At 41.4% G+C, this 27,118-nt stretch overlaps 1 protein-coding gene across 1 annotated transcript in view; it reads right to left on the bottom strand.

The window, feature by feature from the left end:
- GUCY1A2 (guanylate cyclase 1 soluble subunit alpha 2) overlaps positions 1-26,358 on the bottom strand; it is a 155,602-nt gene extending 129,244 nt beyond the window's left edge. Inside the window, exons 1-3 of the mRNA XM_062577541.1 lie at positions 26,083-26,358; positions 12,382-12,443; positions 6,486-6,607 (exon numbers count right to left, since the gene is read on the bottom strand). Coding sequence (XP_062433525.1) covers positions 6,486-6,607; positions 12,382-12,443; positions 26,083-26,328 — 430 coding nt within the window. The 5' untranslated portion in view covers positions 26,329-26,358. The remainder of the gene's footprint in view (positions 1-6,485; positions 6,608-12,381; positions 12,444-26,082) is intronic.
- Between the last annotated feature and the right edge of the window lie 760 nt (positions 26,359-27,118).

Here is a 27,118-nt window from a genome sequence, read left to right as displayed (position 1 = left end):
CTCAGCTGAGCAATTAAGAGTAAGCAATGTTCTTTTCCACTCCCCAGCATATAGCACTTTCAGTAACAGCCAGTTCTGCAGGCCAAACTAAGATGTCAAAAGCAAGACTACGATCATATTGTGCAACCCACCACATCTTGGAAATCTCACTGCTTAGATTTGCACGAGGTTTATTAAATGAAAACAGCAATAAGTAGGTTGATAATTCCTAAAAATAAAGCAGATTCAGTTTGTTTTGTATTAACTCTAGAGAGCAAACAGTAGTGTGAACAGAGATTTTAAATTTGCTTTTTTATTAAAATAAGCAAATATGGCATTGAATCCACGCAGGGAACAGAACTTCTTCTTCAATTTTAGGAAAGAAACAAATTGTAATGAAATCTAAAAACATTTCCTATAAAATGCAAAATCCTCTCTCATAATTCCTTACATATATAGAGGGCTCAGTTCAGATGATTAAATATAGAAATCAAATACTACTTGAGACATCGTAAGGTTCCCAGGACATCTGCAAAAGGATTAGCACATAGTTACATGTGGCAGGATATGGGACTTACGGGAGACCGTGGCCTTTCTTGAAGCATTGACTGAGGCCACACAAGATACCCCACAGCACCTAAAATGATACCAAACACCTACGTTTAGGCAATGAATCATGCCTAAAATGTCTTCTACTTATAAATAGACTTTTAACAAGATGTCACTGTATATCATAACTTTAAACTGTTCACTATCTACTGGTAGTTTATCTGCTTTCTAATAATAAATAGTTCTAGTTTTAGATTCCAGTCTCATTTGTTAAAAACATTTGTCCTTTTCTAATTTAGATGCATTCATCCCAATTTTGAAATCCTGTGAATTATGTGATTTTTGCATACATTGCATACATTGTTTTTTATTGCTAGTGTTGTATAACATCTGCTAAATAAGAGAAGTCCTGTGTGTATAGCTTAGGACTCCGCAGGCTGAAGTTCCAAATATTATTAAAATCTATTAGTATCATCAGTCCTTTGGGCCATGTAACATTTCCTTCTGTGCCATTTTTAAACCAACAACTTTAAATATAAATCAAGATTTGTATCCTAAATTACTCTCATCCTAATGACTATCTGCAGCTCTTAGCTCAGAGAAAGAGGAATGAGGTATTAAGTTGTATACCTTAAGTATATAAGCATTTAGAGTTTTCAGACACCTGCTGAGCAGTCAGTGTGCCAGACCCTTGTCCATATTTTCCAGTTATAACACCTGGCCTAGTCTCCCTGCAGGGGAGAGCTGTTCTGGCATCTCCTTTTCAGTGTATTTCCTGCTTCTGCAACTGTAATATTTCTCAGCAATGATGTGCCATTATTATTAAGAAGTTACCATAAAAATCCCAAATGTATTCCCTTTTAACTAGAAAAGTTAAAAGTTGAGATTTCCTTTTAAGAAAGGAAACTCAGATCTTCAACTTTGACAAAGACACAGAGAACAAATTGTGTTTATATAATTATACCCTTTACAGGTGAAGAAACAGCCTTTCAAGATGTATTTTCATGATGATGTGATTTGCTTTATACAAAGCAGACTACAGCACTTTTATCTTCCTTGGTATTTCCTACAAGCAAATATCATCCAGACCAAGAGCTCTCTATAACCACCTCTCAGGCACTAGATTCCACTTCCTCCTCAGACCTCTGGGAGGCTGAATGCAGAACATGGATTTATCTCCTTGATGGCACACGGTTCTGGAGTAGGAGTCCATATATCGTATCATAGGTAGATTTGGGAATCCTAGCCAGTACAGTACACAGCATATCATTCACAGAGTGGAAGATGTCCTAAAAAAATTTCACTTAGAAATAGCAGATAAGCACAATTTTCAACCTGCTTTCAGAAGCATAATTAAGAGGACAAGCCTTACTAGCAATCTGTAAGTTAGAACATCAAGAAAACTTCTTTGCAATACATTCAGTTGACATGTGGAGCCAACTGTACTTTTTAAGGAAAATAAGGTAATCATAGTAAGATCAAATTTTTAGAACAGATAGAAAAGAACTGTGGTGCATAAATTCATTTCTTTAATAACAAACGGAAGAAAATTGAAACACTTTTTCTGTACCTTAAACAACAGAAATGCAGATACGTGCAATTACTTTTCCAGGACTCCTTGTTGAAACAACTATCTGATATAAATGCATTCATAACTTCAGGCTGTGTGTCTAAGGTGTTGCCAAAGTGTTATTTATGCAGTATATAAGCATGGTGCTGCAAAACATATAATTTAGATATTGTAGTCCAATATGGAAATAGACTTCCAAAGACACTGTTTCTTCCATGCCAGTAAAGACTGGGTATAAATCTCTACATCTGCTTTGCAAGTTTTGCACATGAGAAGATAGATTTTTTAAAAATATATATTTATGAATTTAGGTTACTATTCATTAGTTTTACTGTCAAAAGTTATGACAGATGACACAGTTCCCTCTTTCTGGCAAACAGCAAAGGGGCTCCAAAGAAAACACTGGTTGCATTTAAAGGAAAACAGGTATTCCATTCACAGAACTCCCTTTCTTAATTACAAAGGATTGAAATAAGAGTGAAGAGCCATATACATCCACAAAGACTACACTAATTGTGTATGGTGTTTTCCAACAGTTAAAACTACATAATGAGCCTGAAAACGGAAAGTGGGCATTTCTCCATTGCTTCATAAAGCTCAGTAACACATATCTGCTTGCAATATCTGCCCAAGAGATATGCAGAAGACAGGTCAAGAAGGCTTTTTATCCCAAAATATATTCCCTATGGTAGGAATTTCAGAGTAATCATAAAAAAAAAGTTTTCATCCTTATTTTCTTATCATTGAAGATTAAACTCACAACTTTACTCCTCTGCTTTATTCCAGCTAGCTGCAATAAGTCAAAATACATGCCTTAATCTTACTTTAAATCAAATCATTTTTATTACAGTGGACAAAAGTAGGCCCAAACAAGATTTGTCCCTCATTGCTCAAAGTGCTGAATGTAGAAATAGTATGGAAAAGTCCTTGCTTTGAGAAGGTTAAAATCTAAACAGACAGCAGTGATGTATGGTTTAAGGGATTAAAAAAAGAAACTGTTGTCTCCATTATACAGATGGGAAATTGAGGAACAGGGAGAAGAAAACTTGCCCAAGGTCAAATAAGACATTTCAGATACAATCTTTCTCTTTAACATACATCAGTATAAATTTACTCATTTTTAAAGAAATGCAGTAGTCATCCATATAATATACTTCCTCACATGAATCTTTTTTTTTTTTTTAATAAGATCACACTAACACTGCTCTGAACACAGCTTACGTAGCCAGCTCAAATCATTATTTGTGCCAATAGGATAAAACATATCCATGTTTATTCTTTGAAAACCTTTATTACCCTTTCTAACAGCTTCCTTAGAGGATAAGATTTCTCTGCCCTTGCACTCAGCTTTCAACACGTTGTCCCTTGTTCTTCTTTTGGATGATATGAAGAACACTATAAAAAGTGTGCCTGTATGAACTGAACAAAGCACAGTCCATCCAGCATTTTGGAAAGGATACAAAGTTAAATTAAATATTCTAACCACAGAAGCTGCAAAGGAAAGCTGTGCCATTGATCTGATATCAAACAGTTTCTAGCACTTGAGCATGGTGGATGTGGTTCCCTGAACTACAGTAAATGAAAGCAGAAAGAACTGTCTTGGTGTCTAGAGCTGTAGCAGGAGAACTTCAATGAAGAGACAAGGAGAATCAGGCCCTTTCTCTGCAGGAGGATGGGCTTACACTTTTGGTGATAACGTGACAAGAGGAAAACTCCAGGACTCTTACTATACAAATTACATGCATCCAGCTGGATGTGTAGCTTGCAGCCAGTACAGTGTGAGCAATGTAAGCACCAGGACCACAGGGCAAAGCATCTGTTCACAGTCTTTCAGGCTTACTACTGACCTCAGCGTTTGTGTCTTTTGATGAATAAGGAATGCCAAATGACAATTTCAGAGGCAGTTAGAGGGTCAGAAGAGGTAAATCATGTTGGCATTATCTAAGGTAAGAGACCAGGAGGTTGTTCCCAAACACCTTTAAGAAAACACCTTCTTCAAGGTTTATAAGTGGAAATAAAAGCTAGGCAATCCTCTGCCTCAGGTCAGCAGGGGCAGAGCAGAGATGGCTATCTGTGGGTCATAAAAAGCCCAGGGATAAACATTGACTCCTATCAGGAACAGATGCAGCTCTTGGACCTCAGAACTCTCAGAACTCTAGACAGAAAATTCTTTTTATCACTCATATAAATAAATTGAGAGTAGGATTTGTTACAACAACAAATCATTACATTTGTATCATTACTATGATACATTTGTATCATTTCTATCATTACAGTTGGTTTCATTCTTGTCTTCTGACTGAGCAATGACGATTGTTCTAGGTATATGACCCAGTGATTACTTCCTTCTCATATAAGAGAGTCTCTTTTTAATCTTTACTCAACCAGAAAAATAATTGCATATGTGAAAATTAATTAGGCAGCCTCTATTAATTATTTACCTGTTGTGACAGGAGCTAACAATAAAAATGAAGAAGCTAGTTTGAATGTTCTTTCTCTTATATGCCTGTCCCATATAAGAGAGAAAGAATTTAAATTTAAATTCTCTCACCGACTCAAACATGCAAGATGACAAGTACCATCTCTCCTATTAATTTCAGCAGCTGTTAAAGGCACTCAGAACCTCTCTGATAGTGCTTAGCATCTTGCAGAATATGGCACCTGACAAAGAAAAAGCACTGCAATTGTCAGAAAAACACAGTCATCTCGCAGAGAGTCTATGTCAGCCGTTTTACACAGCGTCCCGAGTCTATTAACAGTTTGAGACAGAAAGGAGGGACAGTACTGGGGGTCCGAAACTGGACACTGTCTAGGTCTGGTACAACAAATGCTGAGGGGGGATATGCCCTTTCTCAATCTCTATCTGTGCCCCTGTTCATAAAGCCCAGGGTACTGTCAGCTTTGCTGCCAGGGCATGCTGCCGGTTCACCTCCAGCTCACTGTCCTCTGGGAGCTGCAGGTATTTTCTGCAGAGCTGCTCCCCAGGCCACCGGTGCCCAGCCTGTACGAGTGCGGTGACTCTCTGTTTGCACCCACAGATGGTAAACGATGCTGCTCTGCTGATGATGCTTGGCAGCAGTGGGCACACAGACACTTAGAGCAGCTCCACTGCTGTCAGTAAGCTGATGAGCTGCAGGTACTTGACCTCAAGACTGAGCCCAAACACACATAACACTCAAATTCACATTGACTAGTAGCACAGCTACGTTGGTTCTTGTCAGCAAATGGCATAGCTGCATACAATTAATATATGAGACCACTTAGTGTCTAAGCACTTAATAAAAAAAGTTATTGCCAACCATTACATCCCTGGAAGTAGAGCTATATCATCCAGTTCTGCTATGTGGCAAACAACTATCACAAATAAATCAGAAATTAGTCCTTTGAAAGAATTTTCTTTTATAGCAGTTAGTATTTTACCTCTTTAAAGTTCCTTAAAATGTAGGTAATTGCCCAGTGGTAAAAGTTCAATTTGTAAAGTTTACACTAAAAAAAGATGATCTATTTCACAGAAGTGAAATGATTAAATCAAATCCAGTCAAAAATTGAGTTCTCGGTGGGGGGGAGGGGATTGCATTTTTGTTTGTTTGTTTTGGTTTGTTTTTTTCCTTTCATAGTTGATTGAATCAGCAGCACAGGTAAGATTGAAAAGCAAGCTGGATAAATCATATGAATGGAGGCAAATTTGGTCTCAAATACCTAATTTTGAGACCAAAAATTTAAGGTATAAGTACTTTTTTCATTAGCTGTATTTTAAAACACTGATACTTTCATATATCAGTTCAGCTATCTCCACAGAATACTTGGCTTCTTGTGAAATTGCAGAGCAGGTATTCATATCACAAGAGCTTTGGCTTCCTTGGTAATTTTCAAGAGTTTCTTGTATGCCATTGGTGTTACCTACTAAGACAGCTGCACTTCAGTAATGGATGATGCCATCTTGAACCGTAACATTTCTAAAAGTTTGCTGCGGCAAGCATCCTTCAACACGAATGTAAGGTTCCAAAATATTTCATGTTTCACGCACATCCTGCTGTATGTTTCCTGGGCCCTATATCCGCCAGGCCAATGGTCTGAGATAATTTCAAGAACAAGGCATGCATAGCCACAAATACGTTTGGACTCAAAGACTTTGAAACTTTGTTTATCACTGACATCAAACTGTGCAAAGTGCAATACACCTTCACTGAAAAAACAGTCTGGATTGTTTCAAATGATCAAAACGTGTAGAAAAAAAAAAACACAAATGCAATACCAACACACTGGTGCCTATATCCTAAATTTCCTTGGTTAGAACAAAAAGGCCTTGGTTCATTCTTGGTTATAAGATGTGCAGCAAAGCCTCCTTTCAGCTACAGAAAGCAAGTTCCCTCAAAAATGTACATACCAAGTATATTAGCTGTACACTGGAGAATTCCTGAGACATCTTCTGTTTCTTCATTGCCAGAGCAGTCTGTATAGGAGCATCTGTTTGATATATTGTGAAAGTTCTTTTCTGCATCCCTGTAACTACAGACAAAAAGAAAAAAAATATAACATATCCTTATATAAATGCAAGTTAGACAAATATATTTCAGAAATAGCAGTTACTGATCACAGAATAACAGAATCACAGAGTGGCTGAGGTTAGAAGGGACTCCTGGAGATCATCTAGTCCAACTCCCCAGCTCAAGCAGGGTCACCTAGAGTATGCTGCCCAGGACTATGTTCAGATTTTGAATATCTCCAAGAATGGAAACTCCATAACCTCTCTGGGCAACCTGTTCCGATGTTATGTTACCCATACAGTAAAGAAGTTCAGACAGAAACCTCCTGTGTTTCAGCTTGTGCCCATTATCTCCTAATGGTGCTGACTTGGTTAGGGGCAAAGACAAGATAGGTTCTGAAGTCTCTTCTTATCTTACCTTTAGGATTCTGTATGTAGTAGCTAACTCAAAAAATTAACAGCCAATTACTTTTTGAAAGTAAGTTCTTATCTCTGTTCCCATTCATATGGGATAGTCCGTTTAGTGAAGAAAATAAACCCTTAGCCGCCCTCGTCTCTCCCCTCTTCTCTCCTTCATCACTCCCCTTCGCTTTGTGTATAAACACACACTGATAACATCTCATTAGTATCCAGGGTATCTGGAGTATCATACTAGTATCCGGAGTATTCTCTGTGATGAGATTAAAGACATAAAAAAATCATACCAAAGCACTTAGTAGCAGATATATCTGTTTTATACGTCATCACCACTGGGACATTGTCTATAATGAAGTTGTACATTAAACTCAAAGCAAAATGTTTATGAGGCAATGGCTAGTTTCTAATAGGAAGAATAAATCTTCCTGATATAGCTATGTTACATTAAATTAGCACTGCAAGTGAAAAAGCCTAGGTTTCTCTGTGTATTACCTTCTGAAAAGATCTCAGCAAAAAGAAGGATGTCAAATAACAACTCACCATGCTCTCTAGGAGGAAGTTTGTTTTATAGCCCATTAAAGAAAAATTTAAAAGAATACCACCACTGACAAAAGATAGAGCGATGTGCTCAGACAAATAAAAAAGTAGTTGCCATCTAAATTATTCTATTTGAATTAGGTTTGCTGGATTGTTTTTTCCTTAATTCAACAGAAACACAACAGAAGCTCAAACTTTGTTAAAAAAAAAAGCTTTATGCAGGTGCTAATGTGCATGGAAGAGATAATACAAGTGAAGAAAATATTACAGCACAGTGATAATGTACTTGGCAAAATACACAACTGGTTTATTTCAATGCACAGAGAAAAGATTTTCTAATGGGTATTTTATTAACAGTTTCATTACTTTCATACTTTGCTTATACCTGTTTAATAATTAATAACAGTTGTAAGGGTTGGACTCCTTCTCATCTGGTTAATGTCTAAAAATTCCACTAATCTTGTTTGCCAGGACACACTGAAAACTACCAGAAAGGTTTCAAAGCTGCAAGAAGACAGATCCCTTCAAATTATTCTGCCAACAAGTGAGACTGGTTTTGTATGTAGAGTAAAATAGATCAAGAAGGCTGGGCTAATCTTAGACAAAAAAAATAAAAACTGTTATTGGTAGTAAAGGGTCTTGGTCCATTCTGCAGTGAGCTACACAAGTCTATGGTGTTTACCAGCCCCACACTGATGCAGGACCACATTGCGTAGTGGTAACTCTTATCCTGCTTCAGAGGGAGGCACATCCTGACCCATTGTTTGGGCCCAAAGTCACAGTACAAAAAAAATTATCAAGCCAGGAGGTCAAGCCTTTGCAATCCAGTGTTACAGACTTCCTTAAATTATACAATGGCCATTCCCCACCTCTGCGGTTGACCAGGATGGGAGATTGAGTGTGCGTGTGTGTGTGTATAATGCAAATATTAATAAGGCACAAGCAGCAGGGAAGGGAAGTCAAATTTGGGGAAAGATGGGGAAGGAAGGGAAACATGAGTTATGACTAGGCAACTCATGTTAGAAAGCTTTGGCTATATGCTATCTCTGGTACCTAAGCCACAATGTCAGCAGTATAATAACCACAAGTGGGCAGAAACATTTTTATCCACTATGTACATTAGTCCTCTCCTTTCAGACTTCTCCCTGCTACACTCCCCGAGAGTTGGCTCCTGTTTTAGGGCTTCTGCTGGGCTGATCGTTGTTTATCTGGTCCCCTGGAGATGATCTGTGCTGCTCTATTTGGTCAGCCACAATGGCTGCTACTTTAGGTATCAGGATATTCTTAGCTTTAGGAAACCTCTGGACTTTGCAGATGCACCAACAGAACACATTTTGTGAAATATTTCTATCTTTGATAAATTTTGCACAAGCATTTTCAGTATGACCGAGAGGCCCTTCTAACCTATTTGCTGCTTCTCCATGCACCTGAGTCCTACATAAAAGCTGTTGCCTCCCAGGACATGAGCCACAGTGCCTGCCAGGTTGCCATGATATGGCTCACATTAATGCCTCCTTGGACAGGAGTGACTTTTTCTTACCCTCTTCCCTCCCTCACTATTCCAAAATCCAGGAGTACATCCTATAGACTTTCTCTGCCATCTTCTTGGCATCTAACTGTCAGTCCAAATGCCTCTGTTCTGGAAAGAGCTTAGAGTTTTATCATAGACTCAGCAGAGCATGCAGGGGAACACAAGAGCTGCAAGGGAAGGAAGAAAGAGCCTTCCAGAGGTTGTGTGGGGGAGGGATTTGAAACCAAGCTGTCAGAATCTTAAAATGAAGACAAACAATACTGAAAAATGACTATTCATCTGTGTGGCTTCCTCTTCCAAAAACAGTATTGTCATGCCTAAAAAGATGGCCTTAAAATGGAAAAAAATCACAAGATAGCACAACCCATTCTACCTCTACAGGTCAGCTTTCAATCAAGATTGTGGTAATCTGGCAAAGCACCCAGACAGCAGCTCTGGAGAGAAGAATTTACATCACCTTCTCCTGGACAGAGACTTTCTGAAGGAAAAATAGTGCATCCAAACTATCACTAAGAGTTGTAGATCCATCTCTAGCATCCCCCTACATGCAAAAGATACTTCTAAGACACTCCACACCCCTGTCTGTGTTAGGTACTGGGATTATAGGGTCTGGAGACAAGTCAAGACACTTCAAAATCATTTCCAAACTTCTGCATTTTCCATTGTCCTGGAAAAGCAGTCTATCCACAGCTTGGGTTGCCCCATGCAGGTCTGTAAAGAAAAATGCAGTTTTAATGCTTCTTGCCTGTGTACTGTACAAAACCATAATCTTTTTCTTTTCTGTCTTGATCCATGCCTAAATATTTGTGCCTAAACATCTACTCTAAGAAAATCAAATTCTATTTCCTATTTTACTGGGTGTTTTGGTTGGACATTTATACTTGCCCTGCATGATTCCCAAAGCTCTGGAGACTCTCAAGTATCTCATGAAGAGGGTAAGGAAAGAACCACCCGTCACCCCTAAAAGAGGCTCCAGAGGAAACACCAGAAGGGGCATTCCCACAGCTGACAAGGCAGCTCTTGAATCAGTCACAAGGAGAGGAAAGAGGACCCTTCACCACTTAAGACAGTCCAACTTGGTCACAAGGAGAGGTGTTGGAGTCCCCATAATTGGAGATATTCAAAAGTTGTCTGGACAGGGTCTTGGGCAGTGTGACCCTGTTTGAGCAGGGGGCTTGGACTAGATGATCTTCAGATATCCCTTCCAACCTCAACCATTCTGTGATTCTGTGAAACTTGCTAGGGAGCACGGTCCCTGGTCAGAGGGTACCGATGCCTTGAGCCAGGCCTCCTGCTTCTGCTCACAGACTTATCTGGGTGGTTGTTGTTAGCAGCATGGGGCATTGCTGTGTATTTAAATCAGTGTGAACTCTGGGGCTGCATCTAAGCTAGTAAATAAAGACATACTCTAGCACTGAGGCTCATTGCCTCACAATTAGCTATATATAGACTTAGCTATATATAGAATGATGCTTACTCTCCAGAACAGGGGTAGATGCACACAGATTGCCTACTGGGCATAGCAACAGCCTCTGGCTTGTTCTATCCCCAGGCCAACTGTGGAAATTACTTGGTAGAACACTAGTTGGCCCCGGCCAGAGTCACTCCAGTGGCTGCCCTGACAATCAAGCCTTAATGCCCAGAGATGTTCCTTGCTCTGTTTAATTTGCTAGTACAGAGTAGCACAGGGCACAGAAGCAAGACATGCCCTTAATACAGTACAAGTTACAGGCTCATGAGTAGTGTGTGATGCAAATGAGCTGAGGACACAGTGGAGCTAGAATAGCCTGGAGCACTGGGGTGACAGAGGTGTCTGTGGGAGACCAGACTCATTCCTGCTGTACTACAGTACTGGCCTGATGCATGCCAGAAGCAAGCTAAGCAGCACAGACATCATACCACCCATAGTACAGACACCAAATCACATCTGAACTAAAGCATAGCTAATGAATGCGGGTATACCATCAGTAAAGACAACAGGACAAATATAGACACAGAAACTACTTTAATAAACCCATATTGACATTCAAAAAGTTGAAGTGTATTGTAAGTCATAGTGATCACGTATTTGCAGTGTCTTGTTTTTAAACTTTCTCCACTAAAATTAGCAGATCTAAGCCACATGTGGCCATAAATTAAAAGCTGCATTGTTATTGCATACATATGTTTCCAAGGGCACTGTGTCTCATTCACTGAAGTCTCCTAACAGGAAATTTAAAGCAATTTTTTGAGCAACTGAAAAAAAAATTTACCAGAAGACCTTTCCCTCTGCTTCTTCCATGGTGGATGTCGTAACTACCTGCAAAGAATGGCTCCCTCAGGTGCCAGCCAGACGTGCTATCATTATAAATGTCACCTACTAAGTTAGAGCTCTCTTTGAATTTTAACTAAACATTGAAAGACAGACAGGGATAATTCCCTCCAGTGCACTGAGATTCAAAACTATACCATAAATTCTACAAAGACCCTTAACTCAGTTTGAAGAAAATTAACATTACATCTGTGTAATTAAATTCAGGGCAGGACAGTATTTTCCATTTGCCTTATGGCAGAGAAACTTAATAGTTATAGATATGCAGCCATTGGATTCTGACTATTAAGAAAAAAAAGTTATTTGTGACAATAAAATTCTTCTGTACATAAGGAAATGGCTGAAGAAATACTATTTTAATGAATGGGAAAAGACCTTAGATTTTCATGATGATAGTAGCTATTACTTTCTTTTTACTTCTCAGTCATGTATTAATTTTCTCATTCAACTGTTAGGAGGCAGCTTTCAGCCCTGTTTCTGCAAAAGCTTGCAAGTATGTAACAGTGCATGTATTCAATAAGTACTGATGCAGGATTTTGCAAATTTGGGTCTCAGGTCATAGCATCTCAGCCCAGGAGCTACCATTTACTGTACGTTTTGTGTTGTGTTGGGTTGGGTTGGGTTAGGTTGAGTTGGGTTGGGTTGGGTTTGGTTTTTAACATTGTGTAACCCCGATTAAGCTGAGACAGAAGCATAAGTAATAAATAAATCATTTGTCTAGCCATCTCAATTGCTTCAACGAAAAGCAAACTTGGACGGATCTTACACTTTTACAGATTCTCTGTTCTCTTTGCTTTGGAAATTTCACAGCTAATGGCGTACTCCTTCTCTAATGGAATCTCATGGAAGCATGGAGAATACCTTAGCATCTGTAATGTACCTGATTACTCCAGAGCATCTCTAGGAATTTTTGAGAAAAATTAAAAAGCTTGTCAGTGACTTAAAAAATATAGAGAAAAAAGTAACCATGCACCTTTCCTTGACCTTGCATTAACACTTACCCAATAACTTGATGCTCAAAATACTGCAGTGTTCTTTGAAGAGTTTGCCGAATGGTCTGAGGCTACAAAAGAATAATAAACAAAAATCATAAAATTAGGGTAGTATACCACAGTTTAATTAACATACCGTTTAACACACTAGTTTTTTTTCCAGTTTCACTCCTCTTCATCTTCTACCCACATACCTAGGTACTTTTATTTGACCTCTAGCACCTCATAGGTATGTGAATTTATAACCCCTCCTTCCGTATCAAAGACACAAAGGGATGTTCTGATCAAACTCTTAGAAGCTCAAATTTTAGAAATATTTGTTATTTCCTTACTTTTTGAAAAAAAAAAAAAAAGCAAAACATTAGCTGTTTTGGAAAGCAAAGCTGTTTTGAAATGCACCTTAATTTGAGGTATTTCATTCCAAAACCACTATTAGCTTTGAAAATCTCAAATTCTGATGAAAACAGACTCAGGAGTTCAAGAGCTGACCTTTCTTCTTACTCTTGCCTCTTTGCAGAAGGAGGTAGCTGCTTTGACAACAGCAGAAATAAAAACGAAGCCTATATCAGGTTGCAGTAGGTTTGTGCAATAGTATTTTTTTTTTAATAGCAAACTGTAGGACCTCATCTGCCCTTCTGAACTCAAATGTGTAGAAATGCATGCACTTAGTAAGCTCAGAATAGATGTAGACCTTGAAAGAGATTTTTTCAGTTAATTCTGTACCACTTAATTACTTCTCTGCTCTGCAGGAGCTAAGTTTCCTGCACTAGAAGTTACATGTTCTCTTCCAAAACACAACAGAAGCACCATATAACTGAAATCATCACATGTCAAAGAACCATCCTCTTCTCAGTGGTACAGCAAGTGTTTAAGTTCTTAGGCCTGATAGGCTATAAGTATTTTTCATGGCATGCTCTCACAGAGACTCGGAAGCTTTCCTGTGCTCAGCAGGCAAAAAATCAGTTCTCCACATATAGAAAAGATGTATTTTCCCACTCTAGCAAGTAGATGAAGCAGAAATGGCCTTAAATTAGGAGGTCCAGAGAACTGCCTTCTCCAATCTCCACAGCACATTTCCCTCCACCTCATTCCCTACACATAGAGCACAAGTACTCTATGAATACCTCCTCTGAAGTGAGATGGGAAATGGCAGGTTTTGATTGTCATATTAAATCTCCCTTCTGGTTTCCCCAAAGTGCCTTTATAGCAAGCATATGGAAGGCAGGAATGCCTAGCAACACAAGTGAAGAGGAAAGAACGTACTATTTTGTCTTCGAGGGAAGTTTTGCAGCTTGGTGACACTTTGAGCAATCTTCCATTGCTTGTCTTTGCACTTTGCATACCTGATGCACAGATGTGGCATTCCTTTACCCAGGGAAAATCCCCTTTCAGTATCTGAAGATATGGCCATACATGCAATCTCCGAATTTTGAACTCATTTCATCAATACATCCCACTTCCCCTACAGCACTGCATGAAGTAAGAATGGTCCATATATTGTTAACTATCTCTTCTGTAAGCTAAATTATCTACCCAGCTATTGTCAGACAACTGTAAACAATCCTATGAACTCATATCCCTTTTTACTGGCATTTCCTATTAAATCTTAGAAATGAAATCGAGACAAAAAATACGATATATGATTAAAATACTGGTCATAATAATCATAATCCAATTATCTAATTCATTTATCACCTGTTTGGCTCTAAGGACACTATGGGAGACCATGCCAAAGGCCTTCCTAAAGTCAAGGTAAAAAAACCTCCATTGCTCTCCTCTCATCCACTGAGCCATCCAACTCATTACAAAGGTCAATAAGATTTGTCAGGCACAATTCAGCATTAGTAAACCAATGCGAGCTGATCTCAATCACTCTCTTGGCCTTCTTTTGCTCAGAAAAGGTTTCCAAGAGGATTTACTTCACAACCTTCCCAAGGACTGAGGTTTGACTGACTGTCCTGTAGTTCCCTAGATCTTCCTGCTTGCTCTTCTTGCAGATGGGTGTGATGTTTGCCTCTTTCCAGTCATCAACATCCTGTGTTCCTGAAGATCAATGAACTTCCTGCTCCTCTTTACCCTCCAGACTATTTGCCCATAGGATCCTGCCAAGATGATTCATGAAGAAACTCTGCTCTCCTGAAGTCCAGAGTTGTGATTTCACTATGTGTCTTTCTCACTTCTCTCAGTATTAACTCCACCATCTCATGGTCGCTCCAGCCAGGACTGCTCTTGATCTTCACATGTTCAACCTTCTTGCTTGTGAGCAACAGGTCCAGCAGAGCATTTCCCCTCATCAGCTCCTTGATCACCTGTATTAAGAAATTGTCTTCAACACACTCCACAAATCTGCATTGCTTGTGGTCAGCCATATTGCCCTTCCAGTAGATTTTGAAGCAGCAGGTTGCTTGAGGTCCACCATGAATACCAGGGCCTGCAATTTTAAAGCTTCCTCCAGCTGCCTAAAGGCTTCCTCTGCTTTCATATCTTGATAAGATGGTCTGTAGCGGACATGTACCACAATGCCTCCCACGTTCATCTGTCCTCTGATCCGTATCCACATGTTCTCAGATGGCTCCTCCCCTTTTCCAAGACAATGGTCCATGCACTCCAGACACTACTTTGTACAGAGCAGAGCTCATCCATCCTCATCGCCTTTCCAGTCCATGCTTCCTGGAAAGCCTGTATCCATTCTCCACTGCACTACAGTCAGCCACTCCATCCAATCTCTGCAATCCTGTATGAGATCCCAGCTCTGCAGCAGTGCAGGGATGTCTGGTCTCTCCTGTTTGTTCTCCCTGCTGCCTACATTTGTCTACAGGTACTTGAGATGGACACCCTGTTGTGCTGCTTTCACAAGGTGAGCATGAGTGCCATGCCGTCCTCTAGATGCTTCTTCACTGTTTCCCCTGCCTCCACATCTCTTCAGAGCATGAAAACTTTTCCCTCAACATATGTAGTTTAAAGTTCTCCTCACGAGGTTATCAAGCCTGTTGGCAAAGACCCTCCCAGCCTGCTTTGTATGATGCATTCCATTCTTGTTCATCTCCTCAGAGATGGTTTCATGCCCACTGAAGCCAAAGCCCTGCCAGCAACATCAGCCACCCAGCCAGGTGCTGACTTGCTGGATGTGTCCACTCCAGCCTGAGCCTTTTCCCCTCACCAGCAGGATCACAGTGACACCACCTGGGTCCCTGGCCCCTCATCCTCACTCCCCAAGCTCTGTAGTCTCTCCTGATCTGCTTAAGGTCTCCCATGACTGTATTGCTGGTTGCTTACATTGATGAGGAGCATGGCCAGTCGTCCAACAGCCAGACGAGCCTTGAAAGTCTCTGCATTATCCTGTGTCCATGCTTCTGGCAAGCTACAAACCTCCTGAGGCAGCAAATGAGGTTGGCAGATGCATGCTTCTGACTCCTCAGAGCTATCAGGAGTCTCTGATATCTAACATTCTCCTTTTCTTCTTCATGCAGACATTTATCTGAGGTTTGGCTGGCACTGATGCCTTACCTAAAGGGAAGTTATCTCTCTCACTTGTTCCCAGGGAACTGTACCTGCTCAGTAACTGCAGAACTACAGGTGAAAAAGAGATCTTACATGTGTTACCACAAGTGACAAGCCTCCACCCTCCTCCAGCTCAGGACTTTCTACTCACTGCTCCTTTGAAGGTAGTCTCTGGTTGTCCCCCCTTCCTTACAACACGAGGCTTGGGTTCTTGGTTCTGCAGGGACTCTGCAAAGACCCTGTCAATATCCTGTTCATCCTCCCTGATGTGTACAGATTGCTCACCTTCTCCTACAGCTTTTTCATTTGGCAATTCAGTGCCTCACCCACAGCACACATCCCAGAGTTACATGGTCTCAGCCCCAGGGAAGAACACGATGTGCCCTCAACAGCCAGAGACCCAAACTGCAGCATCCTCCCTCATTCTGAGCCATTCTGAGGCCCCGGCTGTGCTATGGACAATTGCTCCAGCTAGTGTCATGTTCTTGCTTTGTGCTACCGTTGCTACACCGCCCCAAGCAGTGATTCTGGGCCCTATGACACCTCTCCTGTCATAACTGCTGTGACTCTGTTATCTGTCTTTATTTGCCGCACTCAACTTACAGGAGGCACGTATGAAGAAATCTGCCTTTTCAGTTAGATATCACCCTGCTCACTACTAGTAGGAAACTGGTTAAAGACCTAAAGCCAGAGGAGTAGTATCTCTTTAGAGGTGTTTTAAGACTAACTTTCATCATTCTGAGCATAGCTCATAAACATATACATCTAACCTATCTTCAAGTCTTCCATTTTTTACCTTCGTCAACTTCCTCTGAAAGAATTCCAGTTTAAATAAACATTTTGTGATTTCTTTTTATTATTACGGAATTTGAATTTCCCTCATTTTAACTTCATTGCCTCCAGTTTTGGAGAAAGGGGAAAAGAAATTTGAACTTTAATTGCCTCTCTTCTTATAAATGTCTTTCCTATAACAATCAAGCATAAGCTTTTCAATTTGTTTTGGAGGACAGAATGTTAGCCTATTCCCTAGCCATGTTCTGTTACTTCTGAAATGTCTTTCATTTTATTATAAATCCATTGGGAATAAACAGTAGGGTCCATCTGCCCAAATGTAGACACCAGCTGTAGGTACCCAAAAGTGATTCATTTCACTCTAAGTTTGGCATCTAACATACACCTAAAAACTCTTCGTATAGGACAACTTATTTCTATCTTTATCTAAAAAGAAAACTGAGTGACTGCTTTACACTTGCACATTTTCTAAATGTTTAAGAGCAGAAGCTCACCTTGAGATGACAGTAGCACACATAGTATCCCAGATGACTCAATTCAAGTTTGTATAAATGCAGTTGCATATCCTCCACACCATTCCTTTTGCATCTTACGATAACAGGCTAGTACTAGAGAAGAAAGAAACTGTAGGAAGAACTGCTAGGAAGTCCAAACTGGGAGAGCACCCAGGTATACAGGCAGTTTCTCCTTAACCCTAATAGGGCTTCAAAGATTTTTCCTAGTAAAAGCTAAGTGGCCCCTAGCTGAGCCTCTGAAGTGCTTCAGTAGTCATACTCTTAAAAACTTGAGTGCTTAACAATTTAAGTATAAACAACATGTTTAAACATGTTAAACATAGACATGATTTAACATTAATAATTTTGCACTGAAAAGCAAAATAGGCTCAGCTTGAAGTCACTTTGTTTTTATCAGAACTTTTTTTCAAGCAAGTCAGGTCAGAGGATTCCTCCAGGTTTTTACTCTCTAGTGAGCTGCAAAGTTCTTCCTAAAGGAATCACAGTGCTACATACTGGAAAGACAAAGTACAGAGACCGCATCCAAATTAGCGCTTCGATGTTGAAAGTTTTTCATGCTTGAAAGTCGTAGTGTTGAATCACTAACTTAGCAGATGTGTACGACTTTAATTGTCAGCTTCACTGCTGGTGATCTGTCATTAGTGAAAAACACTTTTTTCATATTTCAAAACCAATTTTAGTTAAGCTTCTGTGCATAGGTGATTACAGATCTCTATGCATGCATCATTTGGTGTGCACCTGGCCCATCTGTGAAGAAATAAATAGAAAAATAGTAATTTTCATCTCTACTCTTTTTAAATATTTACCCTATGTTCATGAAAACACTAGAAAACTATTATTTCCCTGTCCCTTTAATCACCAAAATAGTGATACTAAAGGGGCAATAAACAAAGAATCAAGGCTCCAGTTGAAGACAAACATTCATCAACATTCTCCAAAAGCCAGGAGTTGGGAGATAAGCATTTTGAAATTGCTGAGACTAGGAAAAAACAGAATTGGAAAGGGGGAGGATGGATCATTTGGCACCTGGTAATTTTCTGATAATGTGTAAAGGAGGAATACTCCCTAGCAGGTCTTTGGATGTCTTGTAGAGCAGGGATCCCTTCCTGTCACTTTCCCAATAGCTAAAGAACGGAGAAGTGTAAGCAACCATTTGAAAAAGCAAAACATCATGGTTTGGGTAGTTTGTTTTAATAAGAACGTCAGGGAAATAAAGTGCACTCTTCTTTCCCTGTAACCCTGCAAGCTAAAAATGTATTTTTTTTTTTCTTGAAGACCAACTTCTTGATTCTAGAAGTTTGGATTGTAGATAAAAACATCAGCTGCTTGAAGATCTCCATGATGGGCACCGGATTTGGTATCAAGAGGTAAAGATGCAGAACCCTCAGGAGGAAAGCATTAGAGATCTAGAGCAGGAAGGCTGATGGCCAGAGGCAAAATAAGTGGCCCCTACAATACCATGTGATGATCTAGACTGGAATGAGTGACAATGCAGCACCAGAGCTCAGCGTCGCCTGAAAGCTAAATGTGAGACCATTCTGCTTTCCAGTTCATACACACTCAGGTATTCTTCACTGGAAAAAACTTGTGCATATAAGAGAAAATAACTTAATGAGTAACATTAAGACTAAGAATTTTACCCCATCCTATTCCATGGCAATACTAATGCAAAAATTCTGAAGAAATGAAACAGAAGTAAATAATAATTAGAAATTATAACTCGTGCATCCCTAGCTGCCTTTCAGCTAGAAGAATCAGAGACATTACGGATGGAAATTGCCTATTATATCATCCAGTCTAGCTTCTTGACAGTGAAGGATAAATATCTCAGAGTACTATCCATTATAAAATGTGCTGGGATCTCTTTGTTCGTCCTTGAATTTTGGCCATGTGTGGAATGTATAGAAAATCTATTCTGTGTCACAGAAATACTTTCAGTAAGTGGAAACAAAATAGATAATCTACTTTTAATGCTACCTGTTAATCTTTAAACATAACTCACATCTTCCGCATAAAATTATCAGTGGTCCTCTAGGAGACAGGTGGAAAATGAAAGTCTGGACATGTGAGCCCTCCTCAAGGAATTTCCTCTGCTGGGATAGAATGTACCCAATTTCCTCAGTATATCTGAGCCTAATTTCTTATGCTGAGCTGCACTGAAGCTTATCCCCTCGAGATCAATAGGCAAACTATACATTTTTTGTCTTCAATTTGAAACTTAGTTATATAGTTTGCAAGTAGATACATCTAGAAAGAATTTTAATATGAAATGGAAACACTTACTTTATTTGCAGCAGGTTGTAACAGCCTTTGACATTAGCCCAAGAGGGAAAGGGAAGAGAGGGCTTTTTCTCTCTGCTAACTTGATAAATTTCACAAGAGCTCTAAAGAATTGCCATGAAGCAATAAACCCCAGCTCTCAAGCCATTGCAAAGGAAGGACATTCAGTCTCATTTTGACGTAGCCATGACTGTATACTGCTACTCAGGAGTGCACAGCAATGGTCATGTTCCTTTCTACTTTACAACTTTTTTCTCTAGTACTTGCAGCTAAACACAAGGGGAGAGGGTAAAGAAGTGCAAAACAGTTCAGATTGATTTTGTGGGATTAACATCGGTGCTGCTACTCTGTGGTTTGGCAGCAAGGAGTTGAGATCTGACCATAGACAGGAATCCTCAAAAGGGAATTTGGTCTCTGCTTTCAGACAACAGAAACATCTGCAATGTATGAATGTTTTGGGAGATATCTTTTTTTCCAGAAAGGAAAAAAGACAAAATTTCTTCCTGAAAGTACACAAATGTTAAGAAAGCAATTAGGCTTAATCTAAATTTCCATGGTACAGTATTTTATACACAACAGTGAATGTCTGAAGGACACTTTTCTTCCATTTGCAGCATGCAGTAACTATTATTATGATTGGCCTAAACATTAGATGTGAAATATTCAAGCTCACCCTAAATAAAATTTCATCAAGGTCAATGCAATGCCGCAGTCCCTCGGGTGCAGCTAAACTGAGTTGTTTATATTTTATTTGCTGAGGCTGAAGTTCCCTTGAATGAGATGTTAAACTACCACACATGACAAATAAACAAAACCCATTGTGGTTCTCAGACTAATAAAATTTTCCAGAATGTTCCTGTTTAAGGCACTGTGCAGCTGTGTTTCATGCTATGAAATAGCTACCTGACTGGCTATAGACTGCCAGTGTGGCCTCGTATACAAACGGCTTGTAGCTCTGAGAAGTTGAAAGACACTGGACAGAAAGTTAAGAAAACTAATCCTGTTAGCCTATTGAAACCAGAAATTACTGGTTTTCAATGAGATGTCCCTTTCTTCACTATTCTCATGGTTTTTTTTTCCTTCATGCTCTCTTTACTGAGAAGGATGTTACTCATACAATCATCCAACCCAAGCTAATAAGTGAATATAGCAGTCACACTGCTAAAATCCATATTATTTAACGTTATCTTACTTCATTCAGAAAATTAGGCATAAATTGTTCTTACAATAGAGCGTAGATACACTGATGGATTAATGTGAATCTTAAGAAGCTCAGAATACTGTGTAAAATTTTTTCAAAATCTTAAAATCAATCTGTTACCTTTCCTGATAGTGGCAGCAACTTGCTGTTCTTACTAACAAGTGTAGCTGTTCCTTAAGAGTAAGTGGTAGAGGTTTACGATGGAGCCAAGTTTAATTTGGGCTGCTATAATTACAATTTCTCTGTCAAAATTACACCTCCGCTCACTGGAGGTTCCACTTACAATTAAGCATTTTGAAGTTTCTGCAGTTCTGTGTAATAGCTTACACGCTAACTTAAGAGACAGTCTTTAGGTTCTCTTTTCTCCCACTGGCAGTAGAAAGCTGTGTTCAAAAAGACAACTCTGAAATTAAAACTATTTGGTAGCACCAAGTAGCTGTTCCCTTACTTAAATATTTTTAAAAAAACCCTTCTTAATTTAAAATGTCTTTAACTAGGCCTTTAAAAGATATAAAGTATAATTCTAAACAAACAGAAAAATTTATCAGAAGTGATTTTCATTTAACAAAGTCTAAAGGTCAAGAGATATGTTACAAAGGCCATTCAGAAAATAAAAGCAAACAGAAACATATGTCAATTTAGTGTGGTGTCATGCTATAATTCTCTTCCTACAAAGATCAGTGCAATGCTTATCGATATGTATTCTCCTCTGAGAATGCCCAATTACTCTCCACTCCTTTAGGGTAGTCCATGCCCCATAGATAGGACTATCTGACTTTTCAAATCAGTGACTTTTTTGGGGGGGAGGGGGGGATTTTGATTGTACTTTCAGCCTGGTATTGAATACAAGTCAAGATAGAACTGGAGCAAATGTGAAAATTGCTGTAAAGAACTAGAATCCAATAAGATAATAAATAGGGGTTTCTAAATAATAAAATCATAGTCATTGTACCAGGACATCATTCCCATCTAATAGAGCCCTTAAAGGCAGAAAATTTTATATTAATAAAAATTACAATTAACTATAACTAGAGATGATGATGATACTATACGCTATTTATTGTTACTGAGATTGTAAAGGATGATTTTTTTTAATGGAGCACAATAGTAAAGCTGAAAGAAAAATACATTCTTAAAGTTGTTTGTGATAAACCCTACATTACTATTGTAGCTGATTTCTTTAAAAGTAGGACATAAATCAGCATACATACTAGATTCCTGGCATTTTATCCTTTGTCCTGAAAACTTGAACACAGTCCAGTGAGCTGGGTACCTACTAGTTTTGACAGCAGCTGGATCTGGCCCCAGGTTTCTCTGCTAGAGTACATAACCAAAGACCTTTTGGTGGTGGCAGAGACGGAGGAGGACGGAAGGGATGTTTTTGCCCAGTTGGGACCATGACTCTTGGGTGTGTGGTTCCTGGCAGAGTGGGCAGAGGCTGCCCATGTGACCAGGGGCTCAGCTCTGCAGGGACGTCACGGGCGCGAGGGTGGTGAGAGGGCAGAGCCGCACCTGGGGCTAGCGAGCAAGGAGCAGCGTTAGCCACGCTCCTGTGAGACACGGAGATGAAGGCATAGGATGCCCCACGCTCAGGGCAAGCAGCAGCTGAGCACAGGTCCCACCAAATTTCTTCTCCCCAGTGCCGAGCGCGGCCAGTCGGCCAGTGTTCCCGCTGGTTGTGGTGCCCAGCTGTGGAAGAGCTTCTACCTGCCTGTTGCCAGCCCTCCTGCTTCTTCAGAAAAATAAGCAGGAGTGCAACAGGACAGCAACTTGAAGCAACAACGGTGTTCGCATGTGCACTATTTGCTTGTTGGATACAGCTGTGACAAAAAGCCACCTCTCTTGCAGCATTGCCACTCTGCCTTCCTGCCCTGGTGTATCCCACCTGCCCCTGCACGCCCTTCTCCCAGATGCCAAGGGCAGGCATGTGAGGAGCTCTGCTCATTTTCCTGGCTACTATACATTTTTCTTCAAAATATGCAGCTATTTTGGTGGGAGTGAGCCCTATCATCCTCCCCTTCCCGTCTGTTAAGAAGAGAGGGTCTGGAGTATCCAAACTCCAGGCATTCAGAGTCAGTCCTTCAGCTATCCAGGCACGCCAGGAAACCTTCATGAACTCACAGTAGTGTGAAGTGACCCTGTGCTGACTGGGAATTAGGCCCTACGTACTCTACAGTAACCACTGCAGGAAAAATCTCTGAATGCGTATTTAAGATAAAAGCCAGAAAATCATGTGTGCTGGAAAATCCTAGAAGCCACTCTCAGGGAGAAAGCACAAGGGATTGGGTTAAACCTTGCAACTTAGAAAGGTTTGCTTTTCAATTTTTCCCAAGGTTTAGCAGAAAGCAATATTAGTGCAAAATCACACTCAGCTAAGTTTCAGGCTGAGATTACAAGTGATACAAAATTCAGTAATTCTTTTTTGGTATATTTTCCCATAAAATATCTCAAATACTTAATTACTGCTTTCTACTTTGCTGAACCTATCTTTCTCTTGACTCTTATGCACACTGCTATTTAGGTAAATGAATATATTGAACAGGTGGTTGTATTTCATCCATTCTTCTGTCCTACCGTTCTTCATAGGGACCTATCCTGCTTATACAGCCCAGTTGCCAACAAGGTATTTGCCCCTTTAGCACCCCGTCTCACTGGGCTGCTTTGTCCCTCAGATGCTGCTTCTTGCTCCACTCTCAGGCTCTACCCTTGCCTCCACACATCCACCCTCTGTAGCCTCTGCTGCCTCCAGACTGAAACAACATCAGCACAGAGATCTCTCTGCATGTCACAGCAGTATTAAACACACATATATTTTTTTTCTCTCAGTGGAAACTCAAAAAGAAATTTTATTTGATATCTCAATCTTAGCCATCTCTGCAGGAAAGCACAAAATTATGGCTAAGTATAAACATCAGAAATCTGTAACATCCTTCAACTTTGAAAGTGTTCAGAATTGGGATAGGGATAGATTGCTGCTACCTAAATGCTGGAAATAAAAACATCAAGCCCTTTCAGGCAATGTATATATTATATATATATATATATATATATATATATATATATATATATATTCAGGTACGTTCATATATACCTTTTTATATACTTGCAGAGCCCCATCTCTCTGCATGAAGACTGACTGAATCCCATATGACTGAACGAAGCTATATCTATATTATCGAACAAAAAGCTTTTTGTTCAGGAAAAATATATGTAAATGCATTCTTCAGACTTGTCTTTTAAATTTCAAAATAATGAGGATGACACTCATTTGACACTAATGTTATAGGCAAAGTAATTTTTAACTCAAATTAAAGTTATTCCTAATTTATATTAGCAGATGTGAAAATATAATCAGATTTAGTATGTTAGACATATGGTAACTTGACTTGTTGCAGGAGGACATATACTCATAATCAGATAAAAAAATATGTGGTAAGAAAAAATGCACAAAAATAACAATGCATCTGAAAAGTGATTTCTCAATTAGAGTAAAAAGACTAAAAATAGGGGCTTGATTCTTCTCTTACACCATAGTTATGCCGACATGGCTTTTCTGACTTGAGTCGCTTTAACTTATGCTGGAATGTGTAAGATGAGAACGAGCACTAGTTACAATGTCAAGATAAAAAGGAAAATTTTAGGCTATACATAACATATGCATGATTCAAATACAAATATTTAAAAGGGAGGAAAAAAAAACAGCTTTTCAGCAATAAGGGTTGCTATAATTATCTCCCAAGAAAGCCAATGGTAACTGTCATTTGGGATATCAAAACCAGGTTGGATGAAATTTTTGACTTCTTAAATGAAATTTCTCTGACAGCAGGAGAGAAAGAGGACTATAAGATCTATCAGAGTTAATCTCTAAATTCAAAAGAATGTGCTTATTTTTCAAACATATTCAACAATTCATCTAAGTTGTAAAACTGAAGCTTTCTTTTATAGCATCTCACTATAGGAGGTAACAGTCAAAGCTGTGAAAATACAAGTACTAAGGTTATCTAAAAATACTGCACAGAGCTACTTCAGAATACTTCAAATATTTTGGGAAACATATGCTCTAATTATACCACTGTATTATTACCAAATTAAATTGCTTCATTTTTTTGTACTAAAGCAAGACAGGTCACCTGAGAAATTGTCTATTAATTTCAGCTTTACAGGATTAGATTCCCAATGGAGAGGGAGGGGAAAAAAATCAATGAGAAAGAGAAGTATTGAAAGTGGAAGACTATTAGCAATGTAATGCATTACTAACCTCTCCCATTAAGCAGCTTGTCCACTACTGCCTAGCCAATTCAAGCTACGCTGTACAGACAGGAGTACGTTAAAAGCAAAGCAAACCAAGAGCAAATGGTGATTAGACCCATAAGTAATTTCCAAAGCTGAATAACAAAATGGAAGATACTCTAATGTCACAACATTTATCAGTGTATTGCAGATTAATCTACTACTTGTTGCAATTAATGTCTTACACCTTAACATGTTGAAATATCTCTATCTCAGTGACCAAACAGGCATTCAGTAGCAGATGAAACTTTACAAGCAAGATGTTGTGATGGTCACATTAGGAGCCTAGCACGATTGCAATCAAAAGGATTGGAGAAGACCTCCTGTTTCACATGAAACTACCAGAACTCCTCTGGTGGACATTGATGCCGGTCTTCCACGGCAGTATCACTGCACGTAACGGGCTCTCCCCAAATCCAGTGTTCACTGTAAGACATGCAATGCTCCACTGACTCTCAGCTAGAGGTATAACTGCTCGGGTAATTGTAAATCACAGATTTCACAGTACGTTTTAAGGAAACCTGTCACTCACAAATGTCAGAGCATCACTGAGCCATAGGGAAATCTGTTGCTCAGATATTGCTGAACAGCAAGTCAAAACTTTTTACCTTTCTCGGAATGGGGAAAAGACCAGCATATGTAGGAAGTTCGGAGTGCCGCTATGCGAAGGGAGGATGTGCACGCTGAGACAACATCAGCGTATGTAACTCCTCATCGAAAATTGTCCCTACTACTAGACAGTGACATGCACTTCGTGACTCTTTTTCTTTTTTCCCCGTGCAGGAAGGGACTCGGCTGAGACGAGAAACGCGGGCGGCAGGGCAGCTCCGCGCCGCTCCGCGCCGCCGGGACCCTTCAGCCGTGCGGCTGGCGGGCGGGCAGGCAGCGCGCAGCGCAGCGCAGCGCAGCGCAGCGCAGCGCAGGGGCGCGGGCGGGGGCCGAGACCCGCCGGCCGCAGCGCGCCGCGGAGCCGCCGCCGCGCCGGGGCCGCGCGCCCGCGGGAGCCGCGCCGGGGCTGGCCGGCGGCGCGGCGCTGCGCGGCGCTGCGCGGCGCGGCGCGGGCAGGGAGGGCCGCTGCGGCGCGGCGCGGGGGGGGGCGCGGGGGGCGCTCCGCGGCCGCGGGGCACTCACCGCGGGGGCCGTCAGGCGGCGGATGCTCTCGCCCAGCGAGTCCAGGTTGACCCGCCGGCGGCGCGGAGCGCGGCGCGCCCCGGCGCTCGCGGCGGCGGCGGGGGGCTCGGCGGGCCCCGGGGGGCTGCGGCTCCCGTTCCAGCAGAGGCGGGACAGCGGGCACTCGCCCTCCTCCTCGGGGCTCGTCTCCAGGCAGTCCGAGCCCAGCGAGCTGAAGGACTCCGAGGAGATCTTCCGCCGGGACATGGTGCCGCGGCGGCGGCGCCTCAGCGGAGCGCGGCGGGCAGCGGCGGGCAGCGCCGAGCCGCGCCGCCGCGGGGGCTGCCGCCGGGCATGGCCGCGGGCGGCAGCGAGGGGGAGGCCGCGCCGGGGGCCTGCGCAGCGCCGGCGAGCGGGGAGCTACGCGGCGCCGCCGCGCCGGGAGGCTTTAAGGCAGCGGCGGCGGCGGCGGCGGCGGCGGCGGCGGCTCCTGCCCTCCCCTCCCCTCCCGCGCTGCCGCCCCCCGCCCCCCGCGCGGTCACGTGGCGCCGGGCCCGCTCCTCCCCGCCCCCCGCCCCCGCGCAGCGTGGCGGCACCTCGGGGCGCCGCCGCCGCCGCCGCCGCCCGCGCGCGGACGCGCGGACACGCGGACACGCGGGCACGCGGCTCCGCCCCCGCGCCGCCCGTGCTGGACAGCTCCGCGCCGCCGCCCGCCGCGACGGCTCGCTCCGCACCTGCCTGCGACGCGCTCGCTGCTCCGGCGACTTTCCCGAACGGCACCCGCGGAGCGAAGCGCTTCTCGCGGAAAAAAAAAAAAAAAAAAAAAAAAAATCACCTTTAAACCGTCCGTTTTCGGAGGGGAAAAGTTCTCTTCGCCTTCGTCTAAACGCCGCCCTGGCTAACCTCGCGGGTCGCAGCCGCGGAAAGAAGAGCAGGAACTCAGTGAGGTTCCCCGCCGCCCTTCTCTTTGAAAAGAGTTTCAGAAGGGAAAAGAAAAAAACGGAGAAAATGAAGGAAAATTGAAAAGGGGGGGGGGAAGTAAAAAAAAAAAAAAATC

The sequence above is a fragment of the Rhea pennata genome, chromosome 1 (assembly GCF_028389875.1).
Source record: "Rhea pennata isolate bPtePen1 chromosome 1, bPtePen1.pri, whole genome shotgun sequence".
NCBI classification, from domain to species: domain Eukaryota; kingdom Metazoa; phylum Chordata; class Aves; order Rheiformes; family Rheidae; genus Rhea; species Rhea pennata.
Note: the sequence above shows the minus strand (reverse complement) of the source record. Positions and strands in the feature narration are given on the sequence as shown.